The following is a 17,947-nucleotide window of genomic DNA, read 5'->3' as shown; positions in this document are numbered from 1 at the left end:
AAGCCTGAGTTTGTTTTCCCTCTCTGCAAATTGACATGGGAACCTATTAAGATATTATTCTGCCCTTTTTCTTAGATGAGAAATTAGATTCTGTTAGAAAACACAATTTGTTCACCCGTGTGGCTTAATGTTTTTATTCAGGCAGAAATTGTGGAGTGGAGTGTTACAAATCTCCAACCAGATCACTGAGAGGCTGTGTTTTAATTTGATGTGCATGATTAGTAAGCCTGATTGACAAAAATGTTTAGCGGCCCACGAGCTGCCTTGAATTAAGTCACTTCATGCAAAGAAGCCTTTTTTAAAGTTTAATTTGTCAACCCCTTTCTTCTCGTTTCACATTATATTCAAAGACGTGGCAAAACAATGCACCGTCCATTGTACAAGTGTAGAGCCTGCTAGGAAGTGCCATTCATGCAGAAACCATCTCAAGCATACATTACCATATACAATAAATGCATTATGCAGAAAGACTGATGTTACGAATATATTAAGGTACGAGACAGAGCCGGATACATGAATATATCATGTACCTGTGGTTGCTCGTAGGCATGGCCTTTGTCCTTGTTGTTTTCTCAAACATGCATGCGTCTCTGCTGATAATCTTTGCACATGTAACATACTTTGTTTACTGCTTGCTAGAGCACACAAGTATGACAGTATGTGTTTGTGTGCTCAGTCTTTGCCTGTGCTTGCACAGTGTGTGTTTCCTTTCCACCCTGGACAGTGAGTGAGCGCTGTGTCCTACTCCCCCTGGTCCCAGGTACTCCTTCCAGGATGAGGAGGATATGTTCATGGTGGTGGACCTCCTGCTGGGAGGAGATCTGCGCTACCACCTGCAGCAGAACGTCCAGTTCAGCGAAGACGCTGTCAAACTCTACCTCTGTGAGATGACACTGGCACTCGACTACCTGCAGAACCAGCACATCATCCATAGGTACGCATTCATCTTTTTTTTATTTAATCAATTCAAGGTCCTCTACAACTTACATGCTTTTTTGTGGATGTATATTTTAAAAAAACACATCTTTCCCTTGTCTTTTATGTCTTTGTTCGTTCATTTGCTTTCAAAAAATGTTGGACACAAGCAAACTCCAAAACACCCAGTAAAATGTTCACCGACTAATTGCTAACTCTGTCCACAAACAACTACTTGCTATATAATGCCAACAATTCTCCCACATTCATGGGTTTCATAGGCAAAAGTCAAGATCGCTTTTTGGAGTGTTGCAATATACCGGTATTGACAATAACCTTTCAATTTTTTTTATGGAATATTGATTTCATGTTCATAATACATACATGATAATATCGTGAATAATAATACTTTTAAATCCCGCTTTTGTACAGTTGTTGACTCTTTCTTCACCTCCTTGCACAATAAACAAAGACTGAGCATTATTCTTCTGTTTTCAAATTCTCTTTAGATATCGCGATAATATTGTCATTGCAAATTCTTTTGGTTCCTATAATCGTGTAGGGAAAATCATGACAGCCCTGGTAGCATGGCCTCTTTTAGGTACCTGGTGTTTTACTTGTACTTCCAATGACACAATCAATGTGTGACCAGACATCTTAACAGCAGATCAGAGAGAGACAGACACATTAAACTCAAATAACCTAATTAAAATACCACTCGCAGGACTTTCCAGATACACCCAAAGCACCAGTGGCAGGCCATCACATCATTATGCTTCGTTTCATCAAATGTAATAAACCTCTGTTTCGGTTCAAAGCATGGACTGTTTTTTACGCATCGAAAGAACTCTGGATATCAGTTCATGGTTGTGTCTCTAACTTTAGTATTCAAGAAGTCTCCTCCATTGTGTTCTACTTCTACAGCTTGCAGCATGATTATAGGTGTTTTATGAATGTAATGGTTTACTCTTCGGGCTGGAACTCCAAAAATGAATTCAAGGAAAACGAAGTAAGGAAAACGGGTCTTTTCTTTACTTCGTTACTCACTCAAGTGCGTTATTGCCTCTCTGTTCCAGGGAGAACACTGCAATAAGTATCTTTCCTTTGTGTGAGTATTCAGAACCACAAGGTCAGAGTGCCTTTCTAACTAGCTTTATGTTTTTTTTCAGGCCGTAAACATGACTCAAGTCTGTGTATGTATGTGTGTGTGTATATATATATATATATATATATATATATATATATATATATATATATATATATATATATATATATATATATATATATATATATATGCACCCACCTTCATCATATCCTCTGGACTAATCTCCCCTGCTTCAACTTTTCACCGGTTAGGAACACGTCCGCTGAGGTGACACTACATTATTCTTCCAGTGGAGTGCACAGTGCCCTACAGCTTCAGAAAGTATAGTAGAAAGGTTTTTTTGGGATCAGGGGCATTTGATATAGATTATTTTGCATAATTTCTAGCATGCTTTATTGTTCAGGCTCTCCCAATTACAGTGTAAGAAATGAGACTGAAAAATAGACCAAACAAGCAAAAGGAGCCTTATGCAAGCCTTGTGTCTGAAGGCCTTTTCATTGAGTCTCGGTGTGGGCTGCAGGTATTGCCTTAACTTGGCACTTGGGTATCCCTGTTTTTATTTCCGTTACTTTCCATTCATAAAGATATCCCTAATGTTTGTTCTCGTAAGTGTTTCCATCTATCATCTTCAACCAGGGTGGGACGCGCTGTCCGCGGCTCTTTGTGCAAATATGCTGAGCACCGCAGTCTGTGCAATCTAGAAAGTGAAAGAACCTGCGGACTGCAGATTTAGAGCCACAGATGGCTGAAGAACAGTTTGAACCTTGTTCAGAACCTCATTTGGGCTGCATTTCTTCCTTCAAACAACATGTGCTGTTGGCATATGTGTGTTTGTTTTGCCTGACTTTGCCGAACACATTGTGAGGACTCGCCTTCCTTTTGGAGACAAAATGGGGAACGTCCCCATTTTGTAAATCATTACATTTTTGGGTGGAGACTTGGCTTCAGATTACGGTTCGGATTAAGTTAGGTTAATGTTACGGTTCGGTTAGGTTAAGATTAGGGTAAGGGTTAAGATTAGGCTGGTCACGTTTATGTTTAGGGTTAGTTTAAGTCTCTGAATGGAATATGAATGGAAGTCACTTTAATGTCCTCAAAAGTCATGAAAACACGACTGTGTGCGCATGTGTGTTTGTCTGTGTGACAGCGAAGCATACCTGCACTATGTCTGCAAATATTGTTTATCAAAGGTTTGACATAATAGAGACAAATTGTGAAAAGAAGAAATTGAAAATAACAAAGAAGCAAAGCATAATTGTTAAAAAGGAGCAATTTGGGAAACTTTCACTTTTTGGCTCAGGGTGAAAAGAGATCGATCGATGTCTGTGGGTTAACTACAAAGCTGGACCCAGAGACGATCGTCTGAGTTTAGCATAACGCCAGGAACCAAACGGTTAGCCCGGATCTCTTTTATTTCAAGGTGAAGAAATTTTAAAAAAAACACCAGCACCTCTATAACTCAATAACTAGGATATCATGTCTTCTTTGTCTAACATACGGAACAAAAGTGTAGAAACAAAAACCTTGAACTTGTTGCTGAACTATTTCTCGACTGCAAGCATTTCACTGGTTGCCTGGCAACCTCATTGCAACGACAAGACTCTATCAAGACTCATTGATAGTTTAGCGGTGTCAATCTTCTCATCGAACAAGAACACCAATAAAAGGATTCCTCTAATCACAAGCAAAGTAATACACACATCAGGCATCATAACAACCCTAAAAACATAGTTCTAAGTGTGCATTTCGTCCTCCATAATCCCCATTAGCTGTATCGGTAGGAAGCTGTTCGTTTGTGTGCACCTGCATGTGAGTCCCCTGTCAGCTCATGATTCTCCTGTGTTCCATATGCATGATGTAACATCACATGCGTGTGCGATGCTAATTTCAAAGGGTGCGTCACTCTCCCACGTTTCAAGACACTACAGGTAGTCTGTGTTTTCTCCCAGTCTAGTTTGAAAAGACGTCAGAACTGCTATAAGTAGGTGCTGCTTATCGCCGTGCTTTTTTTATCCCAATGTTTGTCCACCCTCTCCTTGACATCAACTGTTCTGCTTTGACACAATGTGTCCGCTCTCGGAGCCGTAATCAATCCCTGGGTATCCATGGCCGTCCCCCAGCTCTATAATTTTGTTCTACCCAGTAAGTTTTTGACAGGTGAATACTATACAATTATTTTGTTGCACCAACTGAAGGATGAGAGGGTCTCCGGTCTCCTAGCAACAGTCAGCTGCCAGTATGCCCAGGGAGGTAAAACTGGTCCGACGAGAAGAAGGAAAGTAAAACCGTGGAGTTCTTTTCCTCCTCTCTGAGCCGATCACCGAGCTGCGTCGTTTGTCTTCATCCTACAATCCACATATTTAAGCTGTACAAAATGAGAATTCACTTTCACGCCGTTTCATGTTGGATCGGTGTTTCCGTGCTTGCTGCGAAATGAGTGAAACGATAAGGGAATTGTTGTACATCAAACAAAATGGCACGATACTGTAGCTGGCACTCGATTTAGACTTCCTCCTGTGAACATGTAAGCATTTCCCTTCGGCCTTGTAGTGCTTGATCAGACTCCCACCACCTCCACCACTCCCCTCCAAGAATCTTGGCAGATGATATTAGTGCCAGTTTAGCGTTGGCATAGCCAGCACTAGCGAGCAAATGTGTCCTACGGGAAGTGTCGACGCTCTCTGCAGACCGTGTGTGTATTCTACACACCAGCGTGACACGCTGCATGATTAAATAAGCTCTGTTCGTTCCGTTAATTGCGTGTGCGTGTGCGTGTGCGTGTGTGTGTGTGCGTGTGTGTGTGTGTGTGTGTGTGTGTGTGTGTGTGTGTGTGTGTGTGTGTGTGTGTGTGTGTGTGTGTGTGTGTGTGTGTGTGTGTGTGTGTGTGTGTGTGTGTGTGTGTGTGTGTGTGTGTGTGTGTGTGTGTGTGTGTGTGTGTGTGTGTGTGTGTGTGTGTGTGTGTGTGTGTGTGTGTGTGTGTGTGTGTGTGTGTGTGTGTGTGTGTGTGTGTGTGTGTGTGTGTGTGTGTGTGTGTGTGTGTGTGTGTGTGTGTGTGTGTGTGTGTGTGTGTGTGTGTGTGTGTGTGTGTGTGTGTGTGTGTGTGTGTGTGTGTGTGTGTGTGTGTGTGTGTGTGTGTGTGTGTGTGTGTGTGTGTGTGTGTGTGTGTGTGTGTGTGTGTGTGTGTGTGTGTGTGTGTGTGTGTGTGTGTGTGTGTGTGTGTGTGTGTGTGTGTGTGTGTGTGTGTGTGTGTGTGTGTGTGTGTGTGCGTGCGTGCGTGCGTGCGTGCGTGCGTGCGTGCGTGCGTGCGTGCGTTCTCCCCCTGTTGCACCAACAAGGTACTGTTGCAGTATTTTTGTGATTTATCTGAGAGCTATAGGAACAAATTTGGCAAACGCCAAACTGAATCTGAAACACTTTTACTAATCAAGACAAACATTGTGGAAATGCAGCAAATTTTGGCACAGATTTTACACAAATATTTTTTACATCTGAATAAGTATGTGACATAAAAGTACACTGACATGAAACCATAAAGAGACTAAAACTACGTCTTTAAATGTTTATGGACCAATGACCCTACTCAAATTTATGGAAGAAACCAACATTAAAGCCATATTTTCTTCACGTTTTCTACATTGGCTGTGTTTAAAATCATATACTATGGTACTGCGTATAACACACTCAATCAGTATGGACTGTGTACTAAGTGAATGATTACGCATCCCATTAGCAGCAAAGCACAATATTACTGCTCTGAGCAACTGAAAATCACAACATTATCTTCCACTCAATATTTTTCCAGTATAATTTTAAGGCAAATATATATAATTAAATATATTTAGTGTAAAATATGTTTTCGACAGAACATTATACATGTGAGCTACTGCATTTTTCCTCTTAACGTCGTCACTCGCCATCATTCGTAATTTTTCGATCCAGATGATTAGTTTAACCATAATCTGGGGGTTCACCGTACAACAGATGCCCTCGAAATAGTTGTAGTTAGTCGGTTAGGATAAGGCACCAAAACCATTTACTAAGTATGTTAATCCTTATAGTTTATCTCAGCGGGTGTGTCACGTTGCCACATACTGAAGTTTGAACGCGCTACATACTTAATTTTACGTTATACTTGGTTTATTATTAGTATGTTACTACGTGATTTTGAACATACCTATTGTTTTCACTGTTCGAGGTTCAACAGGCGCCCTTTCAATTACGTCATCTCGTTCTGATGTCTTGTGTCTACAATAGTTTAATGCCACCTGGCTGGGGAATTAGCACCACCAGCTACATCTTGATGCAGCCCACTAGTAATATTATCATTACAGTAAGTAGTTAATTAGAATGCACATGAGTTCTGTTCAAAATTGATAACACCTTATTGATAATGACCTGACATGGGCCCTATTTCTCGTACGTGGTTCAACTAAGTCGATCAAATGTCCTATTATTCAGCTTAAATTAACACGATGATTGAAATCAGGTTATCCCGGTTTCTTAAAGGCTGATCCGTGCTCAAACAATCTCGTTAATTTGAACCAGACGTCAGTACTCACGATATTTGCGCGTGCCCGTCCTACTTCACAAGGGGGAACCGTCGATCACCATGACAGCACAAAGGCAAATAAACTCAAAGGAAGAGCCTCTTTTTTCTCCGCTGAGGAGCAGGAGATGATCATGACCGTATATGAGGAAGTTAGATGCGTAATGCTGCGTTCACATGAATATTCACAACGCTTTACTTGTGTGAATTTACTCGCCCGACTATTTGTGGTTTATTCATTTGATTCATTCACTTTGTTCGCGTTGGAGAGGGGGCGTGGCTTATCTCCGTGGAAGCAGTTATAACTTCCACCATGGAAGAAATAACCACTATTTCTGCTTTTACTTGTTGTGGAAATCCCACAAATGTCGGAACATCTAATGTGAATATCTAATGTGAACATCTAATGAACATCTAATGTGTTTGGGTTCATAACATTAATATCATATATATATATATATATATATATATATATATATATATATATATATATATATATATATATATATATATATATATATATATATATATATACACATAACATAACCTGTAGGCTCACACAGCTCAGTAACTTTCACCGACTATGTCTAGATAACTGGATGAAAATGTGCTTTATTCGCATCCATTCGTCTGTGCATTGACTTTCATGGAATCTACTCGCAACACTTTTGGTGTGAACACTGCATAACTGTTGGGAAAATGTATCGGCTAATTTTAAGTGCCTCATCACCCCAATCAATCCGATTTATATTTCTTTAAATGTGCCTGCTGGCAGTCGGCTTAATGGCATGCAATGAGATCTAAAAATAACTATCTCAACTCTTTCAGAGCAAGTAGACAATATATATGTGTATATACATGTATGTTGAGATGACCATATATAACTTTTATTGCATTTACTCGGACATGGCCAGGGAACGTAATGAACACATCCAGAAGTTTCTTAAACGCTAAATAAACTTTACAAACAGCACGGCATACAGCGGCTTTCCCGATGTTCTGCATCGCCGACACTGTACACCAATGCACCACACTGTACAACAGTGTACCACAAGGCATACAGTCTGTGAGACAGTCAATGCCCGGCTACGGCGTGTGGTGTTCAATATATGGCTCGAGAAGGTCTGTAAATAGATGATTCCTTGTGGGCAGAATGGAAAGCGCTGGTATAGTCATCACGTGACAAGAACTCTCCCTATGAAACGCTAATCTAAGTAATATCGCTCCTTCATAAATGAGATCTCTGAGGAAGGGAGCTGCCATTTTCTTATGGGGGAGTGGCCAGCTTATCCAGCTAGATTGAATGAGCCTGCGCTGGAGCAGGTTAAAATTTTTGAATGTGTTACTATGGTGATTTTGCCAAACTTGCTTCGTGGAACCGAAAACCCTGATTTGTGTAATCTCATCCGGAAAATTATCCCGCTAACTACGTTAGCCAGGTATGAGAAATAGGGCCCCATTTGCCTCGTTTATGACATGAGGTTGTTTTTCTGTAATGATAATGATCTGTTATTGGTTCCTTTAGAGATGTGAAGCCAGACAATATCCTCTTGGATGAGCAAGGTAAGGAGGTGAACGGTTTGCTTTGTGTGTTTATGTCAACTGTTTGCTTTGTGTGTTTGTTTGAATGTGTTTGTGCAGCACACATGGGTAAAATAATAATCAACATTTGTTTTAGCCTACCTGGATAGGAAGTGAAAATGCACGTTCAAATATCTTTCTCAGAACTTGTTTCATGATTACAAGTTTGATAGAACACAGCCAATCTGTACAGTGCTGATGGCCTCACAATAACCTCCATTTAAATAACCAAGGGACCACCACAAGGTTTCGTGCTCGACCCATTATTATTTGCAATATACATAAATAATATTATGACTCCAACATTATTATGATATCCGTTTATATGCAGATGACACAATCTTGTATGTCCATGGCTCTTCTCCACCCCAAGCCATGTCAATATAACAGTATGCTTTTAACATTCTTCAGACATCAAACTTATACTGAATGCTGATGTGTTTTATTCTCAAGAATCCGTAATTCTATTTTAGAATTTATCTTTCTTCTATCTGTGTGTCATTTCCCGATCAACATCACTATATTATTTTAGTTTGTCAATGTATCCTACTAAAGCTGCCTCACACTATTACATCTCTTCTGCAATTTAAAACTACTGTTCATCAGAGCAGATCCCAGAACTCTTGATACCCCACCAGTAAATACTTGGGAAGACCGCGTTCCACCTTTTTGCACCATATAAATGGAATAAATAACAAAGGACTTCTATACTTTAACATTTTATCCAATTGGATGGATTTTAACTTGTACATTTTAAACTCTTTCGAAATGCCTGTTTTTGTTTATGATGCTGTTTGAATGTGCTTGTGTGTGACTAGCTGTGTGTCTTATCAACATTCTTATTTCTTATGCTGTAATCAGATGTTGATCTAATTAAATAAAGGATATATATATATATATATATATATATATATATATATATATATATATATATATATATATATATATATATATATATAAATATGTCCCTAATTCATTTGCGTTCGTCTCAAACATCCATTTAGTTCAAGTTCTGATATACCTGTAAGTGTTTCGTCCTGTTTCTACGTGTCTTTGTAATCAGGGAAAAGTGGATAGCCAAAACCTTTTAAGTGCAGGAATGTGTGACTAACACAAAACCACAGAAATGTCAGATGTCATTCATTTCATTTTCTTTCTTCTACATTGAAATGTTTTCTTTTCCATGTGATAAGAGACATGTATTTACAAATACAAATACTTTCTTATAATAAAAAAATAGATATAAGTTCTAATAGATGTCTTGATGGATGTTGTGATTTTGTGGTTGCTTGATGGATTTTGTGGTTGCTTTTTCTCAGGTCATGCTCACCTGACGGATTTCAACATAGCAACAATAATAAAGGATGGAGAGAGAGCCACAGCCTTAGCTGGAACCAAGCCTTACATGGGTAACTTTGCTTTGCAGCCGCATCACAATCGCCTTGTCAACCACGACATCATCAACAATGACATCATTAGGGTCGACTGTGGCTCAGTGGTGACCATGGCCGTCCTTCAATCAGAGGATCGGCGGTTCCCCGGCTCTGCTAGTCCATGTCGATGTGTCCTTGGGCAAGACACTTAACCCCAAAATTGCTCCCGTAGCTGTGCCTACGGTGTGTGAATGTTAGTTACTGCTGATGCGCAGGTGGAACCTTAGCTCCTCCCATCAGTGTGTGAATGGGTAAATGATGTCATGTAGTGTTAAAGTGCTTTGAGTGGTTGGAAGACTAGAAAAGTGCTATACAAGTACAGATCCATTTACCATTTACCATCATGTCGGACTGCTTTGTGCAAATAAATGTCTCTATTGGACTTGTGATTATGCTACACAGCTGAGGAAAACTGAACCGTTTCTGTTGACATTTTGCAAAGGAGCACTTTCTTGCTTTTTTTTTTTTTATTAATTTTTTTAAACCACATGTACAGGCAGCGGTTTGAAAAGCTTTTTACTGATTCACAAGTGTTTTTCTGTTTCTGCTTTCAGCCCCAGAGATCTTCCAGTCTTTTGTAAGTGGGGGGACGGGCTACGCCTTTGAAGTAGACTTTTGGTCACTAGGGGTGACAATTTTCGAAGTGCTGCGTGGATGGGTAAGGCATCATGGGAAGTTTTCATCTTGTGAGTTAGCCTCTATTCATCCCTTCCACTTTCTCTTCCTCATCTGTGTATTTTTCCCCCTTTTTGTCATGTTGTTTCCACACCAGAGGCCCTATGACATCCACGCTAGTAACTCTGTGGAGTCCCTGATTCAGCTCTTCAGTACAGTCAGTGTCCAGTACAGCCCGGCCTGGCCCAAAGACCTGGTTTCCCTCTTGAGGAAGGTAAGCCGGACACAGTAGGGTACCATTGACTTTCAGCTCTTTCGTTTCAATAGTTTGATTCATGTCCTAATTTAAAAACCTGGAAATCTCTTCCCACTGAGAGATAAGTGATTAAGACGTTTTACGTCGCCAATACAAGTGGTGAATGTCTCTTAGATTTAGTAGACCTGCTTAGATTCAATGACCACAATCAGAGATGCCCCTGCACATTTAACATGTCAGTCTAGATATATTTTTAATTCTAGAAATATTCATGTTGTTAGGCGGTTAAAGCAGTTTTATTTTATTCCAAATATCATAAAATGTATATAAAACTAATTTAAGCAAAATCCCAAACTTCCAAATAAATGTCTTCTGTAATAGTAAATTACTCTTCCCTTGAAAGAGGTGGGAGGGATAGAGAGCAGGGGGGATACAGAGGTGGCTTTGAGATACATATTGAGCTAAAAAAGCACTGAAGCCACAGGAACAGAGGATGTAGGTACTATAGGGGGACCAGTGGGGAGATGAGCCTGTAATGTGACTGTAATAATAATCTACCTTACTCATCCAAAACAAATCTTGTCATCCCCTCTTGCAGTATTTTCTTAAGTAATTTGAAGACCCGATTTTACAGTTGGTATGAAAAAGAGGTTGCTTGTTACGAAGGCATTTTTTATTATTTTTTTTGGCAGAGTGAAGTGCGTGCATGTGCACCGTGTCTGAGTGACTGAGTGTCCTGGGCGAAGCCCTGGTCTCTTCCGCTCTGTTGCTGATCGATTACCGTGTCTGGACTCCGCCGAGACAGATGTAGCAGGAGAAAACCAAATCAACCTGTGATCAAATGAAGAGAATAAAGCACAGGATGAGAGTTAATATGACAACAAAAGCAACAACCCATTATTGTTTCCAGTGTTTACCCCGAGGAGGAAGATGAAACAGATGGTATTATTCCATTGAAAACACAAACAGTTTTTATCTCTTGAGGTTTTCTTCTGTCTTGATCACTGAAACAATTTTGATTCACACCTTGAGTTTTGTGTCAAGTAAATAAAAACAATAAAATTAGTAAACAAGTAATTGTAGAATACATTGTAGATGCTAAATAAATGAACAAGTCATGTAAATTATTGTGAAATGCTAGTCATCATTCTAATTTCATAACAGGGTTTACTAGGCTTCATTATATTTCAATTTTACAATTGTTATTTCAATTTACTTTTTAAAAAGTCTGTTTCTATTGCACAGTAGCATTACTTAATTATTTCATGTCACCTTGTATTTCCTTTGTGTCCCCTGCCACTCAAAAACTGCTGCAAAATGTAGCCAGTTAGCCTGTAAAATCAAAGTAATTAGGAATTGACCGACTTGCTTAGCTTTTAAAAGTTAGCTTAACAAGGCTGCGCATGCTCCCTACCTAGCTGGATAACTAGCAAGCTCACTGAATAGCGTGTTGTATTTTCTCAGCATCAAAGAGAATAGCCAGTGTGTGCAGCAGCTAACTTGTTTTATCCTGAGATTTTATTCTGAAGAAGTTCCTCTGAGAAAGTGTGTCTGTGGTGGTGCTAGTCAACATGTGCTGGCTAACACGGCTAACACTGGGTCTTTGATACTGAGTAATAATGCAAGCTTGTAACTGGGCCTAGCTAGTTAGCTGGCAAGGCAAATTGTGTTCTTAGCTATGTTAAGCTAGGAAGGGCTACTCAAGGTGTGCACTGTGATGAATTGCAATAGCATCCAGAATGTCTTATTTATTTATTTAATATTGAACACTTTGTGCTCCATATTCTTGCGCGTCCTTATAAACACAGAATTGAATTTTCTATAAAAAATATCTCCAGTCTGAATTTATACTGTGTGTTTATAGTTGAAAATCTAATATATAAAATGTGGCAGTCTCAGAGACTCAGAGACACATTTAAATATTTTTGGCTCCTTGTTATGTTCACTTCACCTAGCCCAGACACACACTGGCACATCTTTTTAGTGAACGGCACACCACTAAGAAAGGAAAGAAACAAGTTTTGGGGTTTTTTTTCACCTGCAATTTGTCAAGTTTATTTCACCTCCCAGAGAGAAGAGTCTGGCTTTGAGCGAGGAGAGAAGGTGATGTTGCGCCTCGGAAGGTGACATGATGTAGGTGACATGTGTATGTGTGTTTGTGTGTGTGTGTGTGTGTGTGTGTGTGTGTGTGTGTGTTCCTTCCAGCTTCTGACAGTAAACCCAGAACATCGTTTTTCCAGCCTGTCTGACATGCAGACATCTCCCTACCTCGCTGACATCAACTGGGACGTTGTGTGCGAGAAGAAGATGGTGGCCGGATTTGTTCCTAATGTTAGTGTGAGGCGATCAGATATCAACACACACAAATACATAGATACATGCATAAGATACATGCAACACTTAGAAGCAGACACTGGCACTCATCCATGTGTCGCAACTAAATATTACAAAGGAAATGATCTACTTCATTGTATTCCACTATAATGTATGAACACACAGGCTTAAAGTACATTTCCGTCTGCATGGGAGTGCGTTCCCGGGCACTATTCAGCTCAGTGTGCACATATGCATTTGTGCATTCAGTTCCTCCCTGTACACCGCAGCGGATTTATGTGTGAGTCTTTGCGTTTTGTAATTATCTCCTGTGCCCACTTCCCTCCCAACAGAAAGGCCGCCTCCACTGTGACCCCACCTTTGAGCTGGAGGAGATGATCCTGGAGTCGCGTCCCCTGCACAAGAAGAAGAAGAGGCTGGCCAAGAACCGGTCTCGTGACAACAGCAAGGATTCTCAGTCTGTAAGTGACATCCTCTGCACAGAGATTTAAGAGTCCAAAATCATTTGTCCTGGACTAAAGGAGCACTCTGTGTACATGCATGTGTCTCTAAAATGTATATTTTAGGTCACATTTGTTCGATTAGTTTATAATCTGCACCATCTTTATATTCTAGCTTTAGATACAAGAGATACAATGGTGAAATGCTGCAACATTAAAGGCATTATGCTCCGATGAGGGGGATGATTTCGGAGCTGTGAGGATGAAGGTGTAATGAAATATGTCACTGCATCTGATAAAATTCCTTTATTCCCTTCATGATCGAACGTGCTATTTATGGCTTTGGTCACATTTTTAAATGGTTCCCATTCTGCTGTTTCCAAGTTAATTTGATCTTTGTAGGCTTGTGCACGTCAGGTTTGTGTGATTTTCAGTACACAGTTGCTAAAAGCAAATTATTATATGAAGAGGACACCAGCTTACGCTGGTCTGAGTAAATTATAACCTGCCGCATAGGAGGGGTAGATACAGCAGAGGCAGTCTTACAGATAACAATGCAGCTCAGGTTTACCTTGGTCTCCGGTCTGGCAGTTCCCGTAAAAACTGTATATTTTTAGATTGGAGGCTAGACAAAGCCCAGCATCTTTTCTTTCCTCGGCTGCTGTGCATTCCCTGAGCTCAGCAGACAAAATCAATAGCTAATTGTGCCACTGAATATAAAGAGAGACTTAATGTGCAAGCATGCTGGCATCCCGTAAGTACGCTGATTAGTCTTTTAAGATCATACATACTCCCAAACAGGGATACAACATTCTCTTTCACTGTCATACTATATATTTTGCTTTCGGGGAAAATAAGATTATTAAAGTAGATCATTATACAAGTCAAAATTATTATACCAAAAAAGATTTTGAAATTTAAAACTGCTGTATTTGAAAACATCCAAAGCACATCTATGATTGAGGGATTGTCTCAATCTATGATTTTGAGGCAATCATTGACGGCTGAGCCAGCAGCACGAACAGTGCAATCAACGGCAGCAGCAGTGCTGACAGAGCTGTATCAGACTTTACCTGAGGGGGAACCAGAGGGCGGCGCCACGCTCCGCTCAAAATGACGTTACACCACCACTATATTGTTACATAGCTAATAGTTGTTTACTGCTCATTTTTCAATGTAGCACCTTGAAAGGCTGCAGTTAAGAGGAGAGTAAAAATACTGTTCTGACTGTTTCTCTGATTCTCACCTATTTGGGTATGATATTGGCATTATTAATGTTTATGTTATTGCCCTGAATTTTGGATGTAATACATAGTTAGACATTTTGAGAGATAGGCTTTATCAGCAAGAGTCGGATGAGAAGTTCAACACCACTCTCATGTCTGTCTTTTCGATACTTTTCTTTCAAGCTATTTAGAAAACGACAATCACACTTTTACACGGGGTGATGTGCCAGACTATTTCTCAACTCAGAGCAATAAGTTCCTGGAATCAGGCTGGTTGCCTGGCAACGGCTCCGTGAACTGAATAAATGGTATATTGTCATTTTTACACTTCGAGTAAAGTGATGGCAAGATACCCTGTAGGAATTTGTGAGGTTCAGAGGTGCTGGTGGGTGGAGTGCTGTTACCTTTGGATGGAGCCAGGCTAACTGTTTTCCACAGTTTTCAGTCTTCATGCTAAGCTAAGATAGTTAGCAGTAACCAGCTGGCCACTGGTTCCAACTAAATATTTACCGTAAAGACGTCAAAGTTGCGTCGCTCGTCTCATTTGACTCAACGAGGAAGCAACTGTTTGCTGCTTTTGGCTTCTGACATTTTATAGCCTAAAGGATTAGTCACTGATAAAAATAACGTTTAGCTTTGGGCCTAACAGGGATTACTCTGTTTATTAAAGTCTTACAGTAGGATGCACAAGTGTAAATGTTCTGTAAACAAAATAATCAAGAATGACTGTGTGCAGTGTGTGTGTGTGTGTGTGTCTGTCGTGTCACATCACATGTTATCATTGCTTATCTGCGTGTGCAAGGAGTGTGTACCTCTAACAATAGCAGGGTTATGAGACTTATTGTGTGTGTGTGTGTGTGTGTGTGTTGTGTCGTGTTGTATCATTGTTTATCAGAGTGTTCCCTTACTCCATTATGACCAAGATTGCGAGGGTCTCACAAAGAATTCATGACTAAAAAGGGGTTTTCACCTCAGAGGTGACGTGAAGTTTCATCCACTGCTCTTAATGATAACAAGGTTGATGATGATGAAAATGATGATGAAGATGATTTTTTGTTGACTGCCTGCAGGAAAATGACTACCTACAGGAGTGCCTTGAAGTGGTGCAGCAAGAGTTTATGATCTTCAACCGGGAGAAGTAAGAGCAGCCGACCATCTAATACACAAGTTTTTTGTTTGGTTCATCCACCGTGATGAACCAAATACTGGCTCTAGATTGGGTCATTTATGTTTTCACATTGAAGTAGCAGCAGCTTGGATTTAGTGGCACCTCTGTACACTAACTTATTTGCGTTATTTTGTTAGTTTTGTTAAAAAAAAATGTCAAACTCAAAACTTGGCTCAGATTAAAGATGGTAAGAAAGTGGATGTTGACATCGAGCAGGTAATAATATATCTCCCATTCGCATCGTTTTCTCTTCCAAATAGATTTGGCAAACCTGGGAGTTTGCTTCGTGTCTCATCCGATTTGGTTGTTGTGTTCCCAAACATCAGCATTACTGTTGAAAGTATGGTCAGATCTATGAAAAGAAAACTTTCAGCATGTCGACAAATTATGTTTTTATTGTTGGAGAGTTTGAAGCAAGCGTCTACCTCACTGCTGCCTCCATTTAAACCGCAGCTGGCAACTAAAGCGCAGCTGAGCAATGAGCTAATGATGTATGCGAAGAGGAATGTGACAGCAATTTATAAATTATGTCTAATATGAAAACAAAACCATAGAGCATGCAGTGTGTCGAGATAAAGTTACTGCTATATTCTTACAGGAGAGAATTGCATATCATTCCCAACCTGTATGAAATGACTTTGATATGTAAATCAAAGACAGAAGGTTTTTAAGAGCCCACCCTGCTGTGGCTCAATGCCGCGCATCTATTCTTTTATAGGAAAATCTACACAGTACATCAGAAATACAGCCTATCATCTCGTATATCACTGAATATGTGTCCTCTCTGCAATATAAATGGAGGCATATTGGCTCGTGCTGCTCTAATTGATTGCCTCATTTATTATTGACCGGGTCCTGCCACTGCAGTGTTACTGAAATCCTTAAGTTTGGCAAAAGTCTTATCATATCCTTTTGCCCGAATTAATGGCAATCAACTTCTATTTATAATGGTGGGAATAATGTGTAGAATTAGAGGCTGCTGTTTCTGCCCTTCCAGATTCTAATTTGTTTAAGAGGGGTCCATATGGCATATGTATGCATATACATATTCATGCAGGTTGTGTGATTTAAATATGTGTTTCTGTGTCTGCTTCATCTGCCTCAGGTTCAAAAGGCATCGGGAGGAGGGTCAGTCAGAAGCTGGGGGCGATGATGCCAGTGGGGATGGCGACGTGGAGGCCGGGGCCACCAACGAGGACGCGCCAAAACCCGATCCTGAACCCGAGCCGGAGCCCGAGTCCTCCTCCAAACTGAGCATGTGCAACTCGGTCTGCTCATCCCCTGGCAGCTGCTAGCACCGTACCACCTCGCTGCTGACTATGGATGCGGCGGATCTCTCTGGCCGGTTTGCAGTGTTTGTGCCACGCCAATAGATACATACTCACCTCTCCCCTCTGTTGTAGCCTGGAGCCGAGGGAACGCACAGTACAGGCGACTGACGCACAGCAGGACCCAAAATGGCTAGCACCGTTTCTTTCCTTTTTTTCTGTAGCATCCTTCCGCCAGGGCGTGAATGAAGCAGATTTCCAGACATTTTTGCACCCTAGAGTAAGCTCTAACTTCTATGCAATGTTACGATATAGCATGACGAATAAGGTATCACTTACTAGGAGGTTTTGTTCATGAGCGGGCACATCCCGAGCAACAGGGGTCCATTAGGTTGGTGGTTTTGGTAGAGACACTTCCCCTCTCGGCCTTCCCCATTCAAAAACTGACGGGGACACAGTCAGCACACGCAGCAGGCACTCACTTTATGTTGTCGACTGTGTCTTCAGCCTGGTCAACCCTCCCGGTATCTTTCATGTAATGTGTGCCCTAATTCAGAACAATTGTTTCTCCTGGAGCACCTTCCTCTCGTTGCAGACACATTTACAGTAAGTGCTCATATTGTCAATTTGTTCAAAGTGGTGCCTGCTGACTATAATCTGAATTCTTTAATCACATTGTAACCACAATGTTTGTTTGATTTTCCAATTGTTAGTCAGCTACTATTTTTCCAAACTATATGTTTTAGTATGATAAGGTACTGTTCATGGGAAGTCAGTAAAGCAATCAGATTGAAAAGTTTTGCATGTCACTTAATTTACAAGATGTAGTGTTTGAGCCCCGTCCCGTGCTCTGTGTGTACTCATAGAGCATTCTGAAACTCTGGGGAGTACTGTAAATGCCAATCACCAACAGTTGCATCTTTTAAGAATCTATTAGAAAGCTCTGTTTACTTCTCTAGACGTCATCATCTCTTTAAGTGCTTTGGGTTGGCGCGAAGATCATCTCCCTGTAGAGCTTGTTCCGGAGCAGTACTTTAAATGTGTAGCTGTGCCCTGTCGG

At 40.6% G+C, this 17,947-nt stretch overlaps 1 protein-coding gene across 2 annotated transcripts in view; it reads left to right on the top strand.

Annotated features, from left to right (window-relative positions):
* LOC117743817 (serine/threonine-protein kinase 32C-like) overlaps window positions 1-17,683 on the top strand; it is a 64,571-nt gene extending 46,888 nt beyond the window's left edge. Inside the window, exons 4-12 of one of the 2 annotated variants that reach the window (XM_034551691.1) lie at window positions 761-934; window positions 8,092-8,129; window positions 9,467-9,556; window positions 10,135-10,238; window positions 10,353-10,469; window positions 12,657-12,782; window positions 13,118-13,246; window positions 15,522-15,589; window positions 16,725-17,683. In XM_034551691.1, coding sequence (XP_034407582.1) covers window positions 761-934; window positions 8,092-8,129; window positions 9,467-9,556; window positions 10,135-10,238; window positions 10,353-10,469; window positions 12,657-12,782; window positions 13,118-13,246; window positions 15,522-15,589; window positions 16,725-16,914 — 1,036 coding nt within the window. In that variant the 3' untranslated portion in view covers window positions 16,915-17,683. Of the gene's footprint in view, window positions 1-760; window positions 935-8,091; window positions 8,130-9,466; window positions 9,557-10,134; window positions 10,239-10,352; window positions 10,470-11,143; window positions 12,629-12,656; window positions 12,783-13,117; window positions 13,247-15,521; window positions 15,590-16,724 lie in introns of those variants that run through there. The other variant, XM_034551692.1, reaches the window with a different exon arrangement.
* The last annotated feature ends 264 nt before the right edge of the window (window positions 17,684-17,947 follow it).

The sequence above is a fragment of the Cyclopterus lumpus genome, chromosome 15 (genome assembly GCF_009769545.1).
Source record: "Cyclopterus lumpus isolate fCycLum1 chromosome 15, fCycLum1.pri, whole genome shotgun sequence".
Lineage (NCBI taxonomy): Eukaryota > Metazoa > Chordata > Actinopteri > Perciformes > Cyclopteridae > Cyclopterus > Cyclopterus lumpus.
The sequence above is the reverse complement of the archived record's forward strand: the minus strand, read 5'-3'. Positions and strand labels throughout refer to the sequence as shown.